The sequence below is a fragment of the Pelodiscus sinensis genome, chromosome 14, assembly GCF_049634645.1.
Source record: "Pelodiscus sinensis isolate JC-2024 chromosome 14, ASM4963464v1, whole genome shotgun sequence".
Lineage (NCBI taxonomy): Eukaryota > Metazoa > Chordata > Testudines > Trionychidae > Pelodiscus > Pelodiscus sinensis.
Window position 1 is genome coordinate 6,895,118 of NC_134724.1, and position 16,308 is coordinate 6,911,425.

The 16,308-nt window shown below is 51.0% G+C and overlaps 1 protein-coding gene across 2 annotated transcripts in view; it reads left to right on the forward strand.

The window, feature by feature from the left end:
- Window positions 1-1,482: 1,482 nt before the first annotated feature.
- Window positions 1,483-16,308, forward strand: part of PCSK6 (proprotein convertase subtilisin/kexin type 6) — a 153,425-nt gene continuing 138,599 nt past the window's right edge. Inside the window, exon 1 of one of the 2 annotated variants that reach the window (XM_075896922.1) lies at window positions 1,483-1,941. In XM_075896922.1, coding sequence (XP_075753037.1) covers window positions 1,780-1,941 — 162 coding nt within the window. In that variant the 5' untranslated portion in view covers window positions 1,483-1,779. The remainder of the gene's footprint in view (window positions 1,942-16,308) is intronic. The other variant, XM_075896921.1, reaches the window with a different exon arrangement.

Here is a 16,308-nt window from a genome sequence, read left to right on the forward strand (position 1 = left end):
GCTGGGTAAGGTGAGAGCATCACACAGTCTCTGCGTGGGAGCCGGTTCTTTCATAGCCGGCCTTCATCTCCCTGGCACAGAAAAATCTGAGTAGTTAAAGAAATGGTAACTGATATCCCATGGCAGGAATTAAAACGGGGGAGAGGGGATGAAGGGAATGCCTAAACTCCCCCCCTCCTTTCCGCATGCTGCAACCCCTCCATCTCGCCCCTCTTCAGTCCCAAACCCCTTCCAATCCTTAATCTCTGCCCTAGGGCTCCCTGGCCCTGTGTTACCTTCCAGACAACACACAGACAATTAAAAATCCCTCGTGAAACAGAGAATAAATCATCCCAAATCCTCGTCACTAATGCTCTCCCAAGGGCAGTTTTGTTTTTCCCTGCACCGGCTGCTGTTTCTTACCCTTTATCCACCGAGGGCCAAAGCTTTCCAGTCCTCCCTTGATTTATCACTATTTTGATGAGAGTAGCAGCTGAGAGCGCCATTGGGCATCAGGGCACCATTGTGTTTGGCCGGCATGGGCAGTAAAGTGGCAGTTCCTCAGGGTTAGCTCCTGGCAGGGAACACTGCCATATTTACCTGCCCCTCCACAGGTGCAGCTATTGCAGCTCCTGGTGGCTGCCGATTGATCGCCTTTCCTGGCTAATGGGAGCTGCTGGAAGTGGCGCAGATTGGGACACTGCTTCCAACCGCTGCTATTAGCCAGGAATGGCGATTCACAGCCAATGGGCGCTCCAATCACCCATGCCTGGGAGGCGCAGGTAAACATAGCAATGGGGACCTCCAGGGGCTAACTCTGGAGGACCAGATCCGGCCCCTGGGCTGGGATTTGCCCACCCGTGTGCTAGGCTGCTAGGCACTATCCACAACACTGAACCAGACAGCTCCTGCCTTTCCTGTTTACAGCCTTTTACATATGGCTGGAAGTTGATGCTAGACAAATTCAGACAGGAAATACGGCCTATATAGTTAACAGTGAATGTAATTAGCCCTTGGACCCAGTGGATTTTCCATCCCCTACAACATTTACTTCAAGACTGGCTGGTTTTCTAAAGGATCTGCTCCAGCAGTTGTTTTGGGGAAGTTCTCTGGCTGGGGTGATACAGGAGCTCAGGCTAAATCCATGGAATTCAACCTATGGCCCATTGACCTCTGGGTGTGTGTGGAGGAGGGGAGAGGGTGGTCCACAGACTGTCTAAGAATCCCCTAGGGGTCTGCACCTCCATGTGAAATTCTGTGGAGTCCAGCAATGAGAAAAGGGTGAAAACTTGCAGATGAGGGTCCCTTCTGCCTGGGAGTTAGGTCTTGGCTGGGGTGATCCTATTACTTCCATGTAGAGGCCGGGTGCCCGGCGGGCTCTGGTTCTGGGGCCCTGCACCCAAGGGCTACTCAGGGCAGAGTGTGGGGAGGTGGGTGGTTCCAAAGCCGCCCCCCCCCCCCCGTGCAGAGAATGGAGTTGAGGGGAGGCTGCTTCCTGGCAGGCAGGTAACTCATCCCTAGGTGTGTGGTGGGAGGGGCGCTGGGAAGTGGGGGAGGCAGGTGCCGGGTCCCAGGCTAGGGGGCTCCGTGCGGGCAGCGGAATCTCTGGTTCCCCGCGGGACGCCCCGGCCGGAGCCCTTCCCAAAGCAGGCAGGGCAGCCCCCCCGCTCCTCCCCGCAGCAGCCACGGAGGCCGCTTTAAAAGGCAAAGCTCCCCCCACCGCCCAGCCGCGGTACGGCTCTGCCAGCCGGAGCCTCTCCCCGCAGCGCGCCAGCCGGAGCCGCTGCCCGCCGCCCGATCATGCGCCCCGCCGCGGCTTGGCTGCTGCTCCTCGCCCTGCCCGCCTGCCTGCCTGCGCCCTCCCGGCCCGTCTACACCAACCACTGGGCAGTGCAGGTGCTGGGCGGGCCGGGCGAGGCGGCCAGACTGGCCTCCGCCTACGGCTACTTGAACCTGGGGCAGGTAAGCGCTGCGCCCCCTCGGCTGCCCACTTTGGCTGGGAGAGGGGGGGCGGGCGGGCGGCTCGGCCCCGTTGCCCTGGCCGCGGGTAGCGGCACATGGCTGTGCCCGAGAGCGCACCGCTTCCAACTTTCTGTGTGGCTCCGGAGCGCAGCATCTGCCTGCGCCTTGGGAACGGGGCTAGCCGGGGTCCGGTGCGCGCAGCGCAGCATCTTCCTCGCCTTGGGAACGGGGCTAGCCGGGGTCTGGTGAGCGCAGCGCAGCATCTGCCTTAGGCTTGGGAACGGGGCTAGCCGGGGTCTGGTGCGCGCAGCGCAGCATCTTCCTTCGCCTTGGGAACGGGGTTAGCCGGGGTCTGGTGAGCGCAGCGCAGCATCCGCCCGCGCCTTGGGAACTGGTCGAGCCGGGGTCCGGTGCGCGCAGCGCAGCATCTTCCTTCGCCTTGGGAACGGGGTTAGCCGGGGTCTGGTGAGCGCAGCGCAGCATCTTCCTTCGCCTTGGGAACGGGGTTAGCCGGGGTCCGGTGCGCGCAGAGCAGCATCCGCCCGCGCCTTGGAAACTGGGCGAGCCGGGGTCCGGTGCGCGCAGCGCAGGGGCTGAGTGCTCCCGGGCAGGGCAGGCTGCTGGGGCTTTGGCTGGAGAGTGGGGAGCGGCCCCTTCCCTACCTGCGGGCGAAGCTTCGCTCCGAGTGGGCATCTGTCAGTTTCCAAACCCCGCTAGAGCTAAGGGACTAGAGTAAGTGCCTGAGGCAATGTGGGGAGGGGACTGAATCCCCGGCGGAACTGGACCTGAGAAGAGTTTTGCCATTGACTTTGGGGGGCAGGATCAGGCCCCGTTGACCTCTGGCTTCTCTCAGGTGTTGCTGGCACCATCTCTGCGGAGCCTTTCTCGTGACTGTTCCCGAGTTCGAGACTGCCCCGGGCCCCTTCTCTTGGCGGCTGGCGGCCCAGCGCTTTCCTCTGATGAATGCCCATCAACGCCTGGCTGTAGTTAGAGCGAGCGGCTGAGACCGGGCGCTAGTTGAGACCTTGAACACAGATGTACAAAATGAGCCATTCATTAGCGAAATCCTGACAGAAGGCGACCGAGGCGGAAGCCTGGGGAAGCAGCAAAGTGGAAAGGAATCGATATTTAATTTTTGCAGCGCCGCACGTGCCCTTATCAATTTAAACAGGTTTATGAAGCCGCGGGTATTTTTCATGCCCGCTTAGTCTGGGCTGGGCTGGGTGGTTTGGTTTGGTTTGAGAACAGGGAAGGAAGTCTGGGCTACACAGGGCGGCCTGACGCTGTAGGGGAGACCTTGAGGTCGGAGTCATCTGTTCTGTAAGGGCTGGAGCTCACTTCTAATACTTTTAGTAGCAACTCTGAAATGGGGGTGAGTAGACGTTTTTACCACGGAGATTCCTTGGTGGAATAGTGATAGAAATGTAGCCCTGTTAGTCTGGGGTAGCTGAAGCAAAATGCAGGACAATGTAGCACTTTAAAGACTAACAAGATGGTTTATTAGATGATGAGCTTTCGTGGGCCAGACCCACTTCCTCAGATCAAATACCTTGGTGGAGGTAGCAGTAGGACTGAATTAAGAGTTCCGCATACAGAGCAAATCTATGGAAAACACCCAGCCCTTTCCCAGACAGGACTTTGTGAGAACAAAAGCTTGTAAATAATCAAGGAGGCCAGAAAAAAATGCCACCCCTGTTAAATGGTTTGCGGGTAAACCCTACAGAGCTTTAGGGTTTGTGGGATGGCTACATCCAAAAAGAATGTAGTTAGGAAATGGAGGGAGTGGAGAAGGGAGATTGAAAGAAACGTTAATGTTGCACACAGTGAGTGACTCTCAGATTGTAATGGATAGTCTCCTGGTGAGATGAGAGACGTTGTAAAAGACTGTATGCAAACTAGAGCCAGCAAGGATCACATCAAGACACAGATAAGCTCTTTTTGTAATTCAAGCCCTAGAGTCATGCAGTGTTGGAATGTCTGGTTAGTATTATCAAGGCAGAAACCAGTGAAGTGTGATGCTACTTAGCCTACATGGTGTTTTCTTTGAATCCTAAGTCCTGTCTTGGTACTGGTCCTGTTTGCTGTTCCCTGCAAGTAATTTTGGTCACTTGAACTTTTGTCTGTGGATTTAGAAAACTTCTGCCTTGGCTGGCTGTAGTTTATCTAATATCTATCAGAACCTAACCAACTTCTGGCAACAGTCCCACAAAGCATCTTCTGTGGCTTACATTTTACTTTCCTCACAGAATGAGAGAAAACAAAACTTCCAAAATCGTATTTTTCGAATGGGTCAGCATGTGAAAAATGTTCCTCGTGGTATTTGTGCTTTCCTGGATTGCTTATCTTACAATCCCCTGTTTAGTGTGTTCACAGTTCAGTGCTTCTCTGGGTGGCCCTGTACTGTGTTTTGGTCCTGAAAGTATCGCTTGTATGGCACTATACATTATAACCCACTTTAACATGTCCCATTTTTAGTAAAATTAAATAAAGAATAGTGTAATATAAACCCAAACCTGCCAAACAATGTTCCCACTTAACTTTTTCCATCTATGTGCAGAATAAATTTTGTTGTATGCACCAAGGCATACGAGGATGTGCACCACCAGTAGAAACACATGCTGCTGCCTGTGGGTGCTTTGCTTATCACCTGGGCAGCATTTGAATCTCTGCTGGGTGGCTGCCCTCATGCTAGGCTTACTGCCTCTGCTGCTATCATATCACGATTCCTGCAGTTGTTCACACCTGAGATCTATGGTGCTTTTGTGTTGCCACTAAAGCTCCACCTTGTGTGTGTGTCCCACCCTGTAACCTACACTGATAGGCTGTACTAGCATAGACGGTACTCAATGCCTACGTGATCCAGATGCATAGATTATAAAGCCAGAAGGGATCATTGTGAGCATCTAGTTTGACCTCCTATAAAACAAACCATCCGGCTTCCCTGAATTAATGCCTGTTTGGACTAGAGCTTGATTTAATTGTCAGTGAGGAAGAATCCACTGTCAGTGAGGAAGAATCCTGGTAAAATGTTCCATTGCTTTATTACCATCACTGTTCAAAAATTGCATTATTTCTACTCCTAATTTGTCTCGTTTCAACTCCCAGATATTGGCTCTTACCGCGTTTTAGGCCAGATTGAGGAACCTCCTGCTGTCAGATTTCTGTCCCCCATGTAGGTACTCAGACGGTGACCAAGTCACTGCTTAACCCATAGGGGCCGTCTCCTTAGGTGCTGTGGGGCTGGAGCACCCCTAGAGAGAAGTTAACAGCTTCTCCCCCCCCCCTTGTCCCAGTGCCGCTTCCCCACCTGTGGCCCTACTGAGCAATTCCTCCCCTTCCTGCCAAGCATGCCTCTCACCGTGTTCGAGACCCTCCGTGAGGGATGGGAGGAACTTGGATGGGGTGTGCTCTGGGGACGGGGTGTGGGCAGAGGCTTGGGGGCAGGGATGGAATGGGGGCAGGACCTAGGGCGGAAGGAAGGGTCGAGCCCTTTTCCCCATCCCCGAGGGTAAGTTGGTGCCTGAGCTGTAACCTTCTCTTTGATGAATGGAACAGATTGAGCTCCATGAGTCTTTCACTGTGAGCAGGCCTGCTGATGGGAGAGACGGGGCAACTGCCCCACGCCCCAGCAATTCATTCCGAAGATCTCGGGGCTCCACGCTGCTGCTGCTGCTGCGACTGCCACAGTGACTCAAGCTCCAGGCCCTTTAAATCATGGCTGGAGCCGGCGCGATGCGCTCCAGGCCGTGCTGAGGGCTGCGTGGGGAAGGCACCGCATAAGAACATAAGAACATAAGAACGGCCGTACTGGGTCAGACCAAAGGTCCATCTAGCCCAGTATCCTGTCTACCGACAGTGGCCAGCACCAGGTGCCCCAGAGGGGGTGGACCGAAGACAATGATCAAGCGATTTGTCTCCTGCCATCCCTCTCCAGCCTCTGACAAACAGAGGCCAAGGACACCATTTTATCCCCTGGCTAATAGCCTTTTATGGACCTAACCTCCATGAATTTATCCAGCTTCTCTTTAAACTCTGTTATAGTCCTAGCCTTCACAGCCTCCTCTGGCAAGGAGTTCCACAGGTTGACAACACGCTGTGTGAAGAAGAACTTTCTTTTATTAGTTTTAAACCGCATGCTTCAGGAGGCGTTGAGGGCTGCCTAGGGAAGGCTGGCTCTGACCCTACCCCTTCCGCTTGAGACTCGGCCCCTTCCAGGGCATGGAGCAGCTCCCTGCATTGCCTAGGGGCCTGGAAATCAGTCTGTTTGCCCCACCGACTGTAAGGCAGGTCCTTGTAACCCTTGTGGCTCTTCTCTGAGCCCTTGTAACCCTTGTGGCTCTTCTCCGAGCCCTCGCCCATATTTTTCAACACTTCTTGAATTGTGGCCCACGAAACTGGCCGCAGGATTCCAGCAGTGGTTGTACCAGTGCCAAATACAAAGGAATATCACTCCCTACTGGGGTCCCCTCTTCGTACCTTCCAGACTCGTGTTAGCCCTTTTGGCCATCGCGTCGCATTCGGCGCCCACGCTCAGCCAATTCTTCAGCATGTGCCCAGCCCTTTTCAAAGTCGCTCATCCCACACAAGGCAGCCGTGCGCTTCTTGTCTTTGGCAAGGGCTCGCCCCTAGACGTTCAGAATGTCAGATGACTTTAATCCGGGATGCTAAAACCCAGTGTTCAGATGTTCTTCACTCTTGCTGAGCAGAAGGAGCCCACATGCAGGACAAACTTACCCTGTGAATCATCCTGCGCATAAAAGAGATGACAGAGTTAAGAGCGGACAGCGTGGGACGCAGCAATACCCAGTGTGCCTGGTTGGCAGTGGGACCTTACTTGGAAATAATAATAATAATATGGAGATATACCATCTCATAGAATTGGAAGGGACGTTGAGAGGTCATCGAGTCCAGTCCCCTGCCCCTCCAACAGGACCAAGTACCTCCCTGCAAAAGCAACAAGGAGTCCTGGGGGCACCTAAAAGACTAACAAAGTTATTTGGGCATAAGCTTTCATGGGCCATAATCCACTGGAGTGCATCTGAAGTCGGTTCCAGGGCATGAAAGTTCATGCCAAATAAATTTGTTACTCTTTTAGGTGCCACAGGACTCTGCCTTGCTTTTGCTCAAATAGATTCATATGACTTCCCCTTTGAACTTACCTTATTTGGAGTTGTGATATATGGCTGAAGTGTTTTATTTTATGCCGTTTATCCCCTGAATCAGGCAGAACTTATAGTTTATACCATCATTCCATCGACACCAAAAATGAGCAAATCCAACCTTCCTAGGGCTAATTCTGTGAGGTTGAGACATCAGTGCCCATCAGCTCATGGGAGTGTCCCCCGTGGCAGCAATGGAGGTGTAATTAGACCACAGGTACTATTTTTGCCTGTCTAAATCAGGGATGGGCTAGAACACGGCAGCTGTGCACCAGGGTTAGCTCCGGGCGGGCTGCCACCACTATATTTACCTGCACATCTGCAGGTACCGGGGATCGCAGCTCCCATTGGCTGTGGACCACCGTTCCTGGCCAATGGGAGCAGCAGGAGGTGGCGCAGAATGGGACACTGCTACCCGCAGCTCCCATTGGCTGTGGACCACTGTTCCTGGCCAATGGGAGCAGCAGGAGGTGGCGCAGAATGGGATACTGCTACCCGCAGCTCCCATTGGCTGTGGACCACCGTTCCTGGCCAATGGGAGCAGCAGGAGGTGGCGCAGAATGGGACACTGCTACCCGCAGCTCCCATTGGCTGTGGACCACTGTTCCTGGCCAATGGGAGCAGCAGGAGGTGGCGCAGAATGGGATACTGCTACCCGCAGCTCCCATTGGCTGTGGACCACCGTTCCTGGCCAATGGGAGCAGCAGGAGGTGGCGCAGAATGGGACACTGCTACCCGCAGCTCCCATTGGCTGTGGACCACTGTTCCTGGCCAATGGGAGCAGCAGGAGGTGGCGCAGAATGGGACACTGCTACCTGCAGCTCTCATTGGCTGGGAATGGCGATCCACGGCCAATGGGCGCTGTGATCACCCCTACCTGCAGCCGTGCAGATAAATATGGTGGTAGGGGCCTTTCAGGAGCCAACCTGATGGACTGGATCTGGTCCACAGACGGGTATTTGCCCACCCCTGGTCTAAGGCATTGATGAATCTTTCTAGATGGGGAATATTCTGCTAGGAGTATTGTCATCACTGCCTGTGAATGGCTAAAAATGACCAACCCTTAGAAGTGGTGTTATAATTGCTTTTGGGCTTTGAATGCCATTCTCGTAACTATCTCTTTCCCCAAGAGAACGGGACCGGTATGTCTCAACAGTTGGTGTTTGGCAGTCTAGGGGGAAATTCTCTCAGGTCGTAACAGTGTAACATTTTGAACAGAACATTGTGCTCATAGATGGCGGTGGAACCCTCATTTGACTTGGTTGTAAATGAAACAAATCATCTCAAGGAAAGAAAACAACCAAACCCCCAGCTCCTATGAAACACTCCGATTCCTGACAGACACCCGCAGGGTTCCTCTGGGCACTGGGAGCAGAGCTTCCCAGCCAGTGGCGGCTACCTTGAGGCAACGCAGCATATGAAAGAGAAGCTAGTTTGCCATCTCTTGGAGGGAATAAATATATCGGCATTCGCTGCAGAAATACTTTGAGTGCTTTCTTCATCCAGTGCACGTTATAGACAGCACAAACAGCATTGTCTAGAGACAGGATTCTTGTTTTGGCTGCAGAGCTCAGCTCGGAGCTGTGGATTTACTTTGGGATGGTCTTAGGTCCTAGATTTTTGTGATGTTCTCTGTTTTGCCAGGTGTGCTGACCGTCTTGGTTTGATCTCCAAAAGAGGAGCCTGGCACAATGCCAACTCTATGGAAATGTCTTAAGGCTAGAAGTCCTTTTGAATCTGTTTTTTTTTTTTTTTTTTTTTTTTTTATGACTGCGATCACAATAATAGCATGAGCGATGGTGAATGCACCTAGGTTTGGGGGAAGCAAGCCCTGTGCCCCTGACACCTAGGGCCCCATGGGAGCTAAGCATCCCCCACACTGTAGGGGCATCCCACTCCTTCCCCAGCTACATCAGGCCCGGCTGGAGCACAGGGGAAAGGGAGGGAAGCAGTAAGTGGCCCTGGCCTTACTTGGCCCTAGATGGTGCACAAGGAAGAGGGAGGGCCCATGGCCTCAGCCTTCCCCAGAGCATGGGGAGGATGGCCCCTGGCCTGGGAGGTGCTGTGGTGGGCAGCCCCCCTGGCCCTGAACTGCGGGCAGCACCCATCCCCGGCCTCCCCAGCCCTGGAGTGTGGGCATCATGGCCCCAGCTTCGGTGGGGCTGAAGACCAGACAGCCCTGAGAGACTGGAGCAGTTGCCCTGAAAGGGGAGGGGCGAGGCTGGGCGGACAGTTTGAGAAGGCGTTGTCCTCCCCTGTCTCTTATACTCACTGCCCATGGCTGCCAACAGATGTACAACTAGAATTAAGTTTTGGGTGGCCATCATCTGACCTTCGTTTTGTAATAAAGCAGAGGGGTTAAAATGCCACTGAGAACACACTTTCCCTCTGGGTTTTTTTTCCTTTATGCAATCTTGTGGATTTGCAAAGTGACTTTCTTCAGACCATCTCTGGCCCAAAGAGTCCCTAGTCAGGAGGAGGGGGCGTCCAGTCATGGAATACTGCTAGCAATAATGCTCACTCCTAGGAGTAGCCCCATTGATTTCAGGCTCGTGCCTTATGTAGCAAGCAGCATGCCCAGAGCTAAGCCTTTTGACAGAAGACAGGCAAATGGAGAGAAATGGCACTGGAGAGTGAAATATGACACACATCCTGCAGCTTGGCTTGTCCAGGATATACACAGTCTGGGAGGAAGGGGAAATAAACTAGAACCAACCAATGTATATCATACATATGAATTCAGATAACACAATGCGATGCAAGGTATGCAAAAGGAGAGCCCTGTTCTGTCACCTTCATCATGCTGTGCGAGTGTAATGCCAACAGGCGGAACTGAACCTGGGACCTCTGTGTGTGAGCCTCAACCGCATGAAAAGACAGCTGGCTCTCAGCTAAGGCCATAGAGTAAACTCGGTCTGTCTGTTCTCTCTCTACGTCCCATGTAAATGCATCACATCCAGCAGGTGTGTAGGTTTAACTAGTACCTCGCTCTGCAAATTGTCTCCTGCAGTCACTGGGACTACCCAGGGAATGTTGCTCGCTGGGAGCCAGGCCTTGAAGTGAGGTGGTAAAAGCAGGGCAGCAAGGGTGGGGAAAAACGACAGTGCAGGGCAGTGTCCGATGACCGAGGTGTGACATGTGATGAACAGCTTGCTGATCTAGGGGCATGGGGAAATGCTAAGGTGTGCAAGCCATATGCCAGCAGGTAATAAGGATGGGCAGAAAAGAGCTTACTTATTGTTACCCCAAAAATATTCTCACTGGAGACCACCCAGGGTTACACTAATATGGGTTTATTTCCACTAGGTAAAACTAAAGAGGAGAAAGAAGCCACCAAACATTTAAGCTAAAGAAGACAGATCTCTCTCACACACACACACCCACGCAAGCACACACCCCTCCATTCATTCACACCCATTCATTCCTGCCCTCAGGCAATCACACACTTACACAAACATATAGGTTGCAGAAGGAGCCAAGGCATGTGGATCCTGGAGGGTCTGTCTGCTCTTCATGGCTGGGGAAGTGGGTCAGGAGAGAGAGACACTGGAGAGGAGCTTCTCAGGAGCAAGGGAAGGAAAAAGAGAGCATCTCACATGTGCTCCTTCTCTTTATATAGTGTCTGAATGGCTCCTGTGACTCATTCACCTTGTCATCAGGGAGCATGCCCAGACTTCCCTTTATCCAGCAGGGAGCATGCCCATACTGTGATGACTCATTGCCATGTGGTCCATTGTTCCAAGCCTTCTTCAAACACACTCACACTCACACTCTCTTTCCATTCTCTCATGGGAGAATGCAGTTTAGGGAAAGTTACAAGCAAGGTGGCTGCATGTTACAAAGATTACAAAGTTGCAGTTTACAGTAAATTTGAGAGTTACACAGATTACAAAGCTTGACAAGGATCACAATAAGTTGCAGTTTAAAACCTTAGACCGTACAGTTTGGTGTCGCTTTAGAAAATCCATGTATATAAATCCAGTGAGCTCAGGAGGAGGCTTTTTTATGCAATACTTATGATGCACAGAAATATGACCAAAGGAAGAAAGATAAACCAAGCAACTAATTTATGCCAGTATAATAATGGTAATTACGCCAAATTCTCTCCCAGGTGCAGTCAGAATCAGTTCTTAAATTTTGGCTAGGAGAACTTACCAAAAAACCCCTCCAACAACAACAATGAAAATGCTTTCAAGAAGAGTATGACCTATGCAGCCAAGACTCTAAAGACTGCTGTACTTAGCTTGCACTTCTAAGGGATTAAAAGTCTTGGAGAGGTAGCTGTGTTAGTCTGTAACCAAACAAACTTAAAAAACAACAATGATCCTGTGGCACCTTAGAGATTAACCAAATATATAAATAGTATCATGAGCTTTCGTGGGCACAGCCCACTTCTTCATGTATTTGTCATCTGAAGAAGTGGGTTGTGCCCACAAAAGCTTGTGATACTACTTCTAAGGGATGTTTGTTCATCGTAACTTCAAAAATCGTAATTCGTGGTATGTTTATCTCGTGAAGGGCTTTTTATAACAATTCTAATTTCTAACCGCATCCATGCCTACCGGAGTGTTTTGCAGACCAGGCAGGATATATAAGGTCCTTAATCCAGTTTCATTAAAATGGTGATGAATATAACTCCTTCAGCTTCTAGCTGTTCACACTTCTTAGAATGGAATTGGCAGACACATGTTTCCATGGAAACATAGCCATCAATATCCTTACTGTAATGACAATGGCATGGCAAGGAAAGAAACACTTCCACATTGTTTGTAACTTACTCTCTGCAGACATAACCAGGCTGAATTCCCTAGCACAGACCTGAGACTTCGTTTGCCACCATTGGCATAAAACTCTGCTTCACACTTTTCAAGTAACAATCCAGGTTGGCTCAGAATAAACAAACTCCACTCAAACTTCTGCCACGGTCTCCAATTGCTAACCAAGTCAGAAAATTAAAATCGACCCCCTGCTTAAACGAACACTTCCCATGCTGATGGAGCCGTGTCCGTGGCAGAAGTATGATGTCAGAGGAATCAAGATGGATGGCTGTGAAAAGTAGTAAAGTTGCTTGGGGGAGAAAAGAACACTTAAGTATGCTCCCGTGAGATCCTAGTGATCTATATGGCTAGACAAAGCATTCTCAGGTTTTGGGAACCAAGCTCCTGAGGCCCATACGTTATCCTGGAATAACCTCATACCCTGACTAGTGCGGCTGTCGCTGGGATGAGCAACTTTTTTTTTAACTGAGCAAGTAAAATCTCATCCTGTTAAGAGCGGACACGTCCATTTTTGCAGTGGGGCAGATACATTCCGTGACAATTTGGCAACCTGTGTATGACAACTTTGAGCGACACAGTATTTTCTCTTGGGTATCACTTGGACGGGTTTGATAGCCCCCTGTGTTGTGGCAACTATGATCCTGTCATATGATGCTAAGGAGGTGTCAGAATTTTTAGTGTTGTCAGTCTCCTCTTCAGTTTTCTGTATACTATAATTATGTGAACTGTCTCTTTCTGAGCTTGTTTTATGTTTTTGTGATCTAGACATTTTTAAGATACTGCATTTATGAGATCTTTGGGATGCTCTTTTGAACTGAATAGTCAAATTCCTCAATTCCTGACTGATGAGTTTCTCAACCCACAGCTGCTTTTTTATGGTATAAGATAAGCAGTTCAATTACTGGGATTTATTTTCCTGCTCCATCTAACTTGTAGTTACATATATGCCTGTATGGATTATACAATTATAGTAAATGACATTAATTTAAGTCATTTGATCATCTAATCTGAACTTTCTGCATAACATGAAGCCATATAATTTTGTCTAGTTCACCCTGTACTGAACAAGATCTTGTTTGAGTGAAGCATATCTTCCAGAAAAGCACACTCTTGCCATCTGAAGATCTCAGGAGATGGAGACTCCACTACTTCCCTTGGGAGAGTAGTAAACATTTGTGCCTTCTTTCTAATTTAAACTTGTCTGCATTAAAACTTCAGCTCTTACTCTGCTTTTTTCACTGAACTGAAGAGTCCTTGAGTATCTGATAGTCTCTCCCCAGGCAGGTCGTTGTGCTTGCTGATCAAGTCACCTCTCTTCTTTGGTAAGCTAAACAGATTGGGACCTTTAAGTCTCTCACTGCAAGACACGTTCTCCCACCCTCAGACCATCATTGTGGGTCTGTTCTAGACCCTCTCCAATTTTCTTTTGAAAATGTGGACACCAGAATTGGCAGCGGATTCTAGTATCACTCTCACCAAGATGATATACAGAGGGAAAAATCACCCCCCTCTTCAAGGGATGGAATAGTGTAGTCGATTAACCGATGAGCAAAAACGTATAGGTTAATGCTATAGATTAACCCACCATCACTACATTTTTTTAGCAGGCTGGCCAGCCGCTCGTCTCAGTCCTGGCTCGCACTGGGTCTGGGACCTACCCCTACTGCAGCTCTGCATTTAAAGTGTATTAGGAGCCAAACGGGCAGGCAGCCCAGCTCAGTTCTATCTTGTGTTGGGTCCAGGAGCTCAGACCCACCTCTGGACAGGGGCTGCTGCCATCCGGTGCTGCTGCCTCTGTATCAGAGGCAATCGCTCAGGACCACAGGCAGCCAGTCCATGAGGGAATCTGGTTTTTAATCTGACTCCCCTCACGGACTGTCTCCCGCCTGGCAGCAGCACGGAGTGACGGGGGCTCCTTGGGAGTGAGGCGCACTGGCTGCTGGCCCCGCCCCCAGGGACTATAGACTAGTCAAGTAACTGATAAAAATTCATCAGGTTAATCGACTATTTAATTAACCGATATTTAACATCCCTGCTCTGTTCCAACACACTACCTCGCTCTCACCACACACACCCCCCCATTCACACATCCCAACAGTGACGTGGTCCCTTCGGCAGCATTGCACTAGGAGTAAAAGGGAGACTGAGTTTGTCTTTTATGACCGTGCAATACAGCTGGCTGAAAATTATCCAGCAAAACTGTTTTTGATGGAAAAATAGGACATTTGACAAACACTTTTAATGAAAAGTGCCTGCTTTCTGTGGAAAAGTGTTTGGGTTTTCATTTAAATATTTCATCTTAAATCGCCTGGCATTTCACCCAGAACTTGAAAAATTCCATGTCAAAAAGTTTCAAATTTCTACAAGGGGCGGGGAGGGGTGGAAATTTCATACCAGATCTACCCCTACATCCAGTTCAGAGTCCCTGCCTCCCAGGGTAGAAGTCCTCCATTCTGTAGGCATGGCCTGCATTCCTTGATGTATGACCTTGCTACAGGTGGCGGGTGAAGCCCCAGCTGGGGAAGGCAAGCCCCAGCTCCGCCCCTTCCACCTGAAGCCACACCTCTTCCCCCGAGATCATGGACCTCCAACTCCTCTGGACCTTCAAACACGATCATTCCTGGCCACCCAGAGGGCCGGGGCTGTCCCGCGGTGGCCCTAGCCCTCCTGGACGGCTGGGCCGCATAGGCAGTTTTGGGAAAGCAATGACTTCCTTTGTTTACATTACCCGCTGCCCATGGACCTTGCATTCAGTTATATGAAAACACATTTTGTTTGAGTGGACCCAGCTTGCCAAGAGAGCCAAGATGGCGCTGTGTGACTGTCTTGCCCTGCTCATCATCACAGATTTTAGTCAGCAGAGACTCTGTATTTACTTCCAGACTTGCTCCCCTACTTTCCTCCCCCTGTTGCTTGCCGAGTCCTCTCCAGGAGCCTGCATGCAGGTCATAGGTGGTCCTGGCTAAGCAGCGGCTGGTGCAGGTTAAGGGCCTGGTGTCTCTTCCCCACCTGGCGGTAACGGGACTTTTGGTTCAGGCACCATTTAGCGTTGCCAGGCCCCCTTTTCAATCAGACTTGCTGGTTAAAAACCAGCAGCTGGACACCCAAGTAGCACCTGGGTACACAAGCCAAAACCTACCCTGTCTGGGTAAAGCACAGACCAGTGGCAACCTTACTGGGGAATAGACCCTAGCCCCCATACAGCAGGGAAGCTGTAAGGTTCCCTGGCCAGGAAAACCATGTTAGGATTAGGGTCATGAGGACCAGTGGACTAGCAAACTCCTCAGGGTTTTGAGACTACAATATTCTGTCACTTGAATTGGGAATAAGCCCTGTGGGAGAAGGGAACCAAGGGGCGAACCTGTGAAGGGTTTTCTGATGCAGCCTTGCTGTGTAAGAGGAACAAGAGTGGCAACACTGAGATACTGCAGTATCTCTGCCGCTCCTCCATCCATTGCCTCCTTGGGCCCTGACCAGGTGGGGTGCTGCTCCAGCTGTTGGCTGAAGAAAGATCTGCAGTGAGGGGTGCATGGGGTGCGCAGGGCTGGCCAGCACTGGCAGCAGGCATGCCAGGGCAGCCACATGGCTCCACTTTCTCGCTGCCCCTTCTTGAGCATGGGGCACCCCCTGGAAAAAGTGGCGGAGAAGCCTGCAGGGGTTGCAAATCGGAATGGGACTGACATTGTCCTGTTGGGGGAGGAGGGGAGAGGAGGGAGGCATCTCATGCTGTCTCCACCTTACAGACCATGCCCCATAAGGGCCACGCAGGCTGTAACCCAGAGTCTTTTATCCTTTCCAGGCTCTTAGCGCTAAATGTCTAAATATTTGGCTGCCTTGGCTTTTGTGGCTCCAGCTTTAGATCCTCAGGGCCTGATTTTTACCGCCCCCCCCTCCCCACTACTCAGTGGATGTTCAGCCCCTCTCAAAGCTAAGCCCTAAAGTGGGCACCCAAAATCAGAGGCTGAATTTGGAAAGCGAGGTCCTAAATGTCCTCCAACAGCACCGTGACTCAGGTAGCATTCAGAGAGAGGCAGAAATACAAATGAAGCAACCTTTCCAAAGCTGTGTGCAGTGTCAGCTGGAATTGGAGCCCAGGAATTCCTGGCTCCCTGCTCTGTGTTCATGCCACTAGACTGTGTAGCTTCTCTACAAACCATGAGTTCTGTAGGCCAGCTGGAACAATCTTCCACCAAAACTTGTGGTGACATTGCTCAGGGCACAGGCTGGGCTGTTGAATAGCCGTGTCCCCTCCAGTCTCTAAACTAGGGAGTCTTTAACAGTGCTTTGCTGTGAGAACACCTGCTCCCTGACTGTTCGCATGCAGCCCCTAGCCTGGACATAACTCCCAGCTATCCAGTCTGAGTGCTGTTAACCGGCTTCTCCTGAAATACAGTGCAGGGAGTGCAGCAAACTCTCCAGTCCCAGACTTT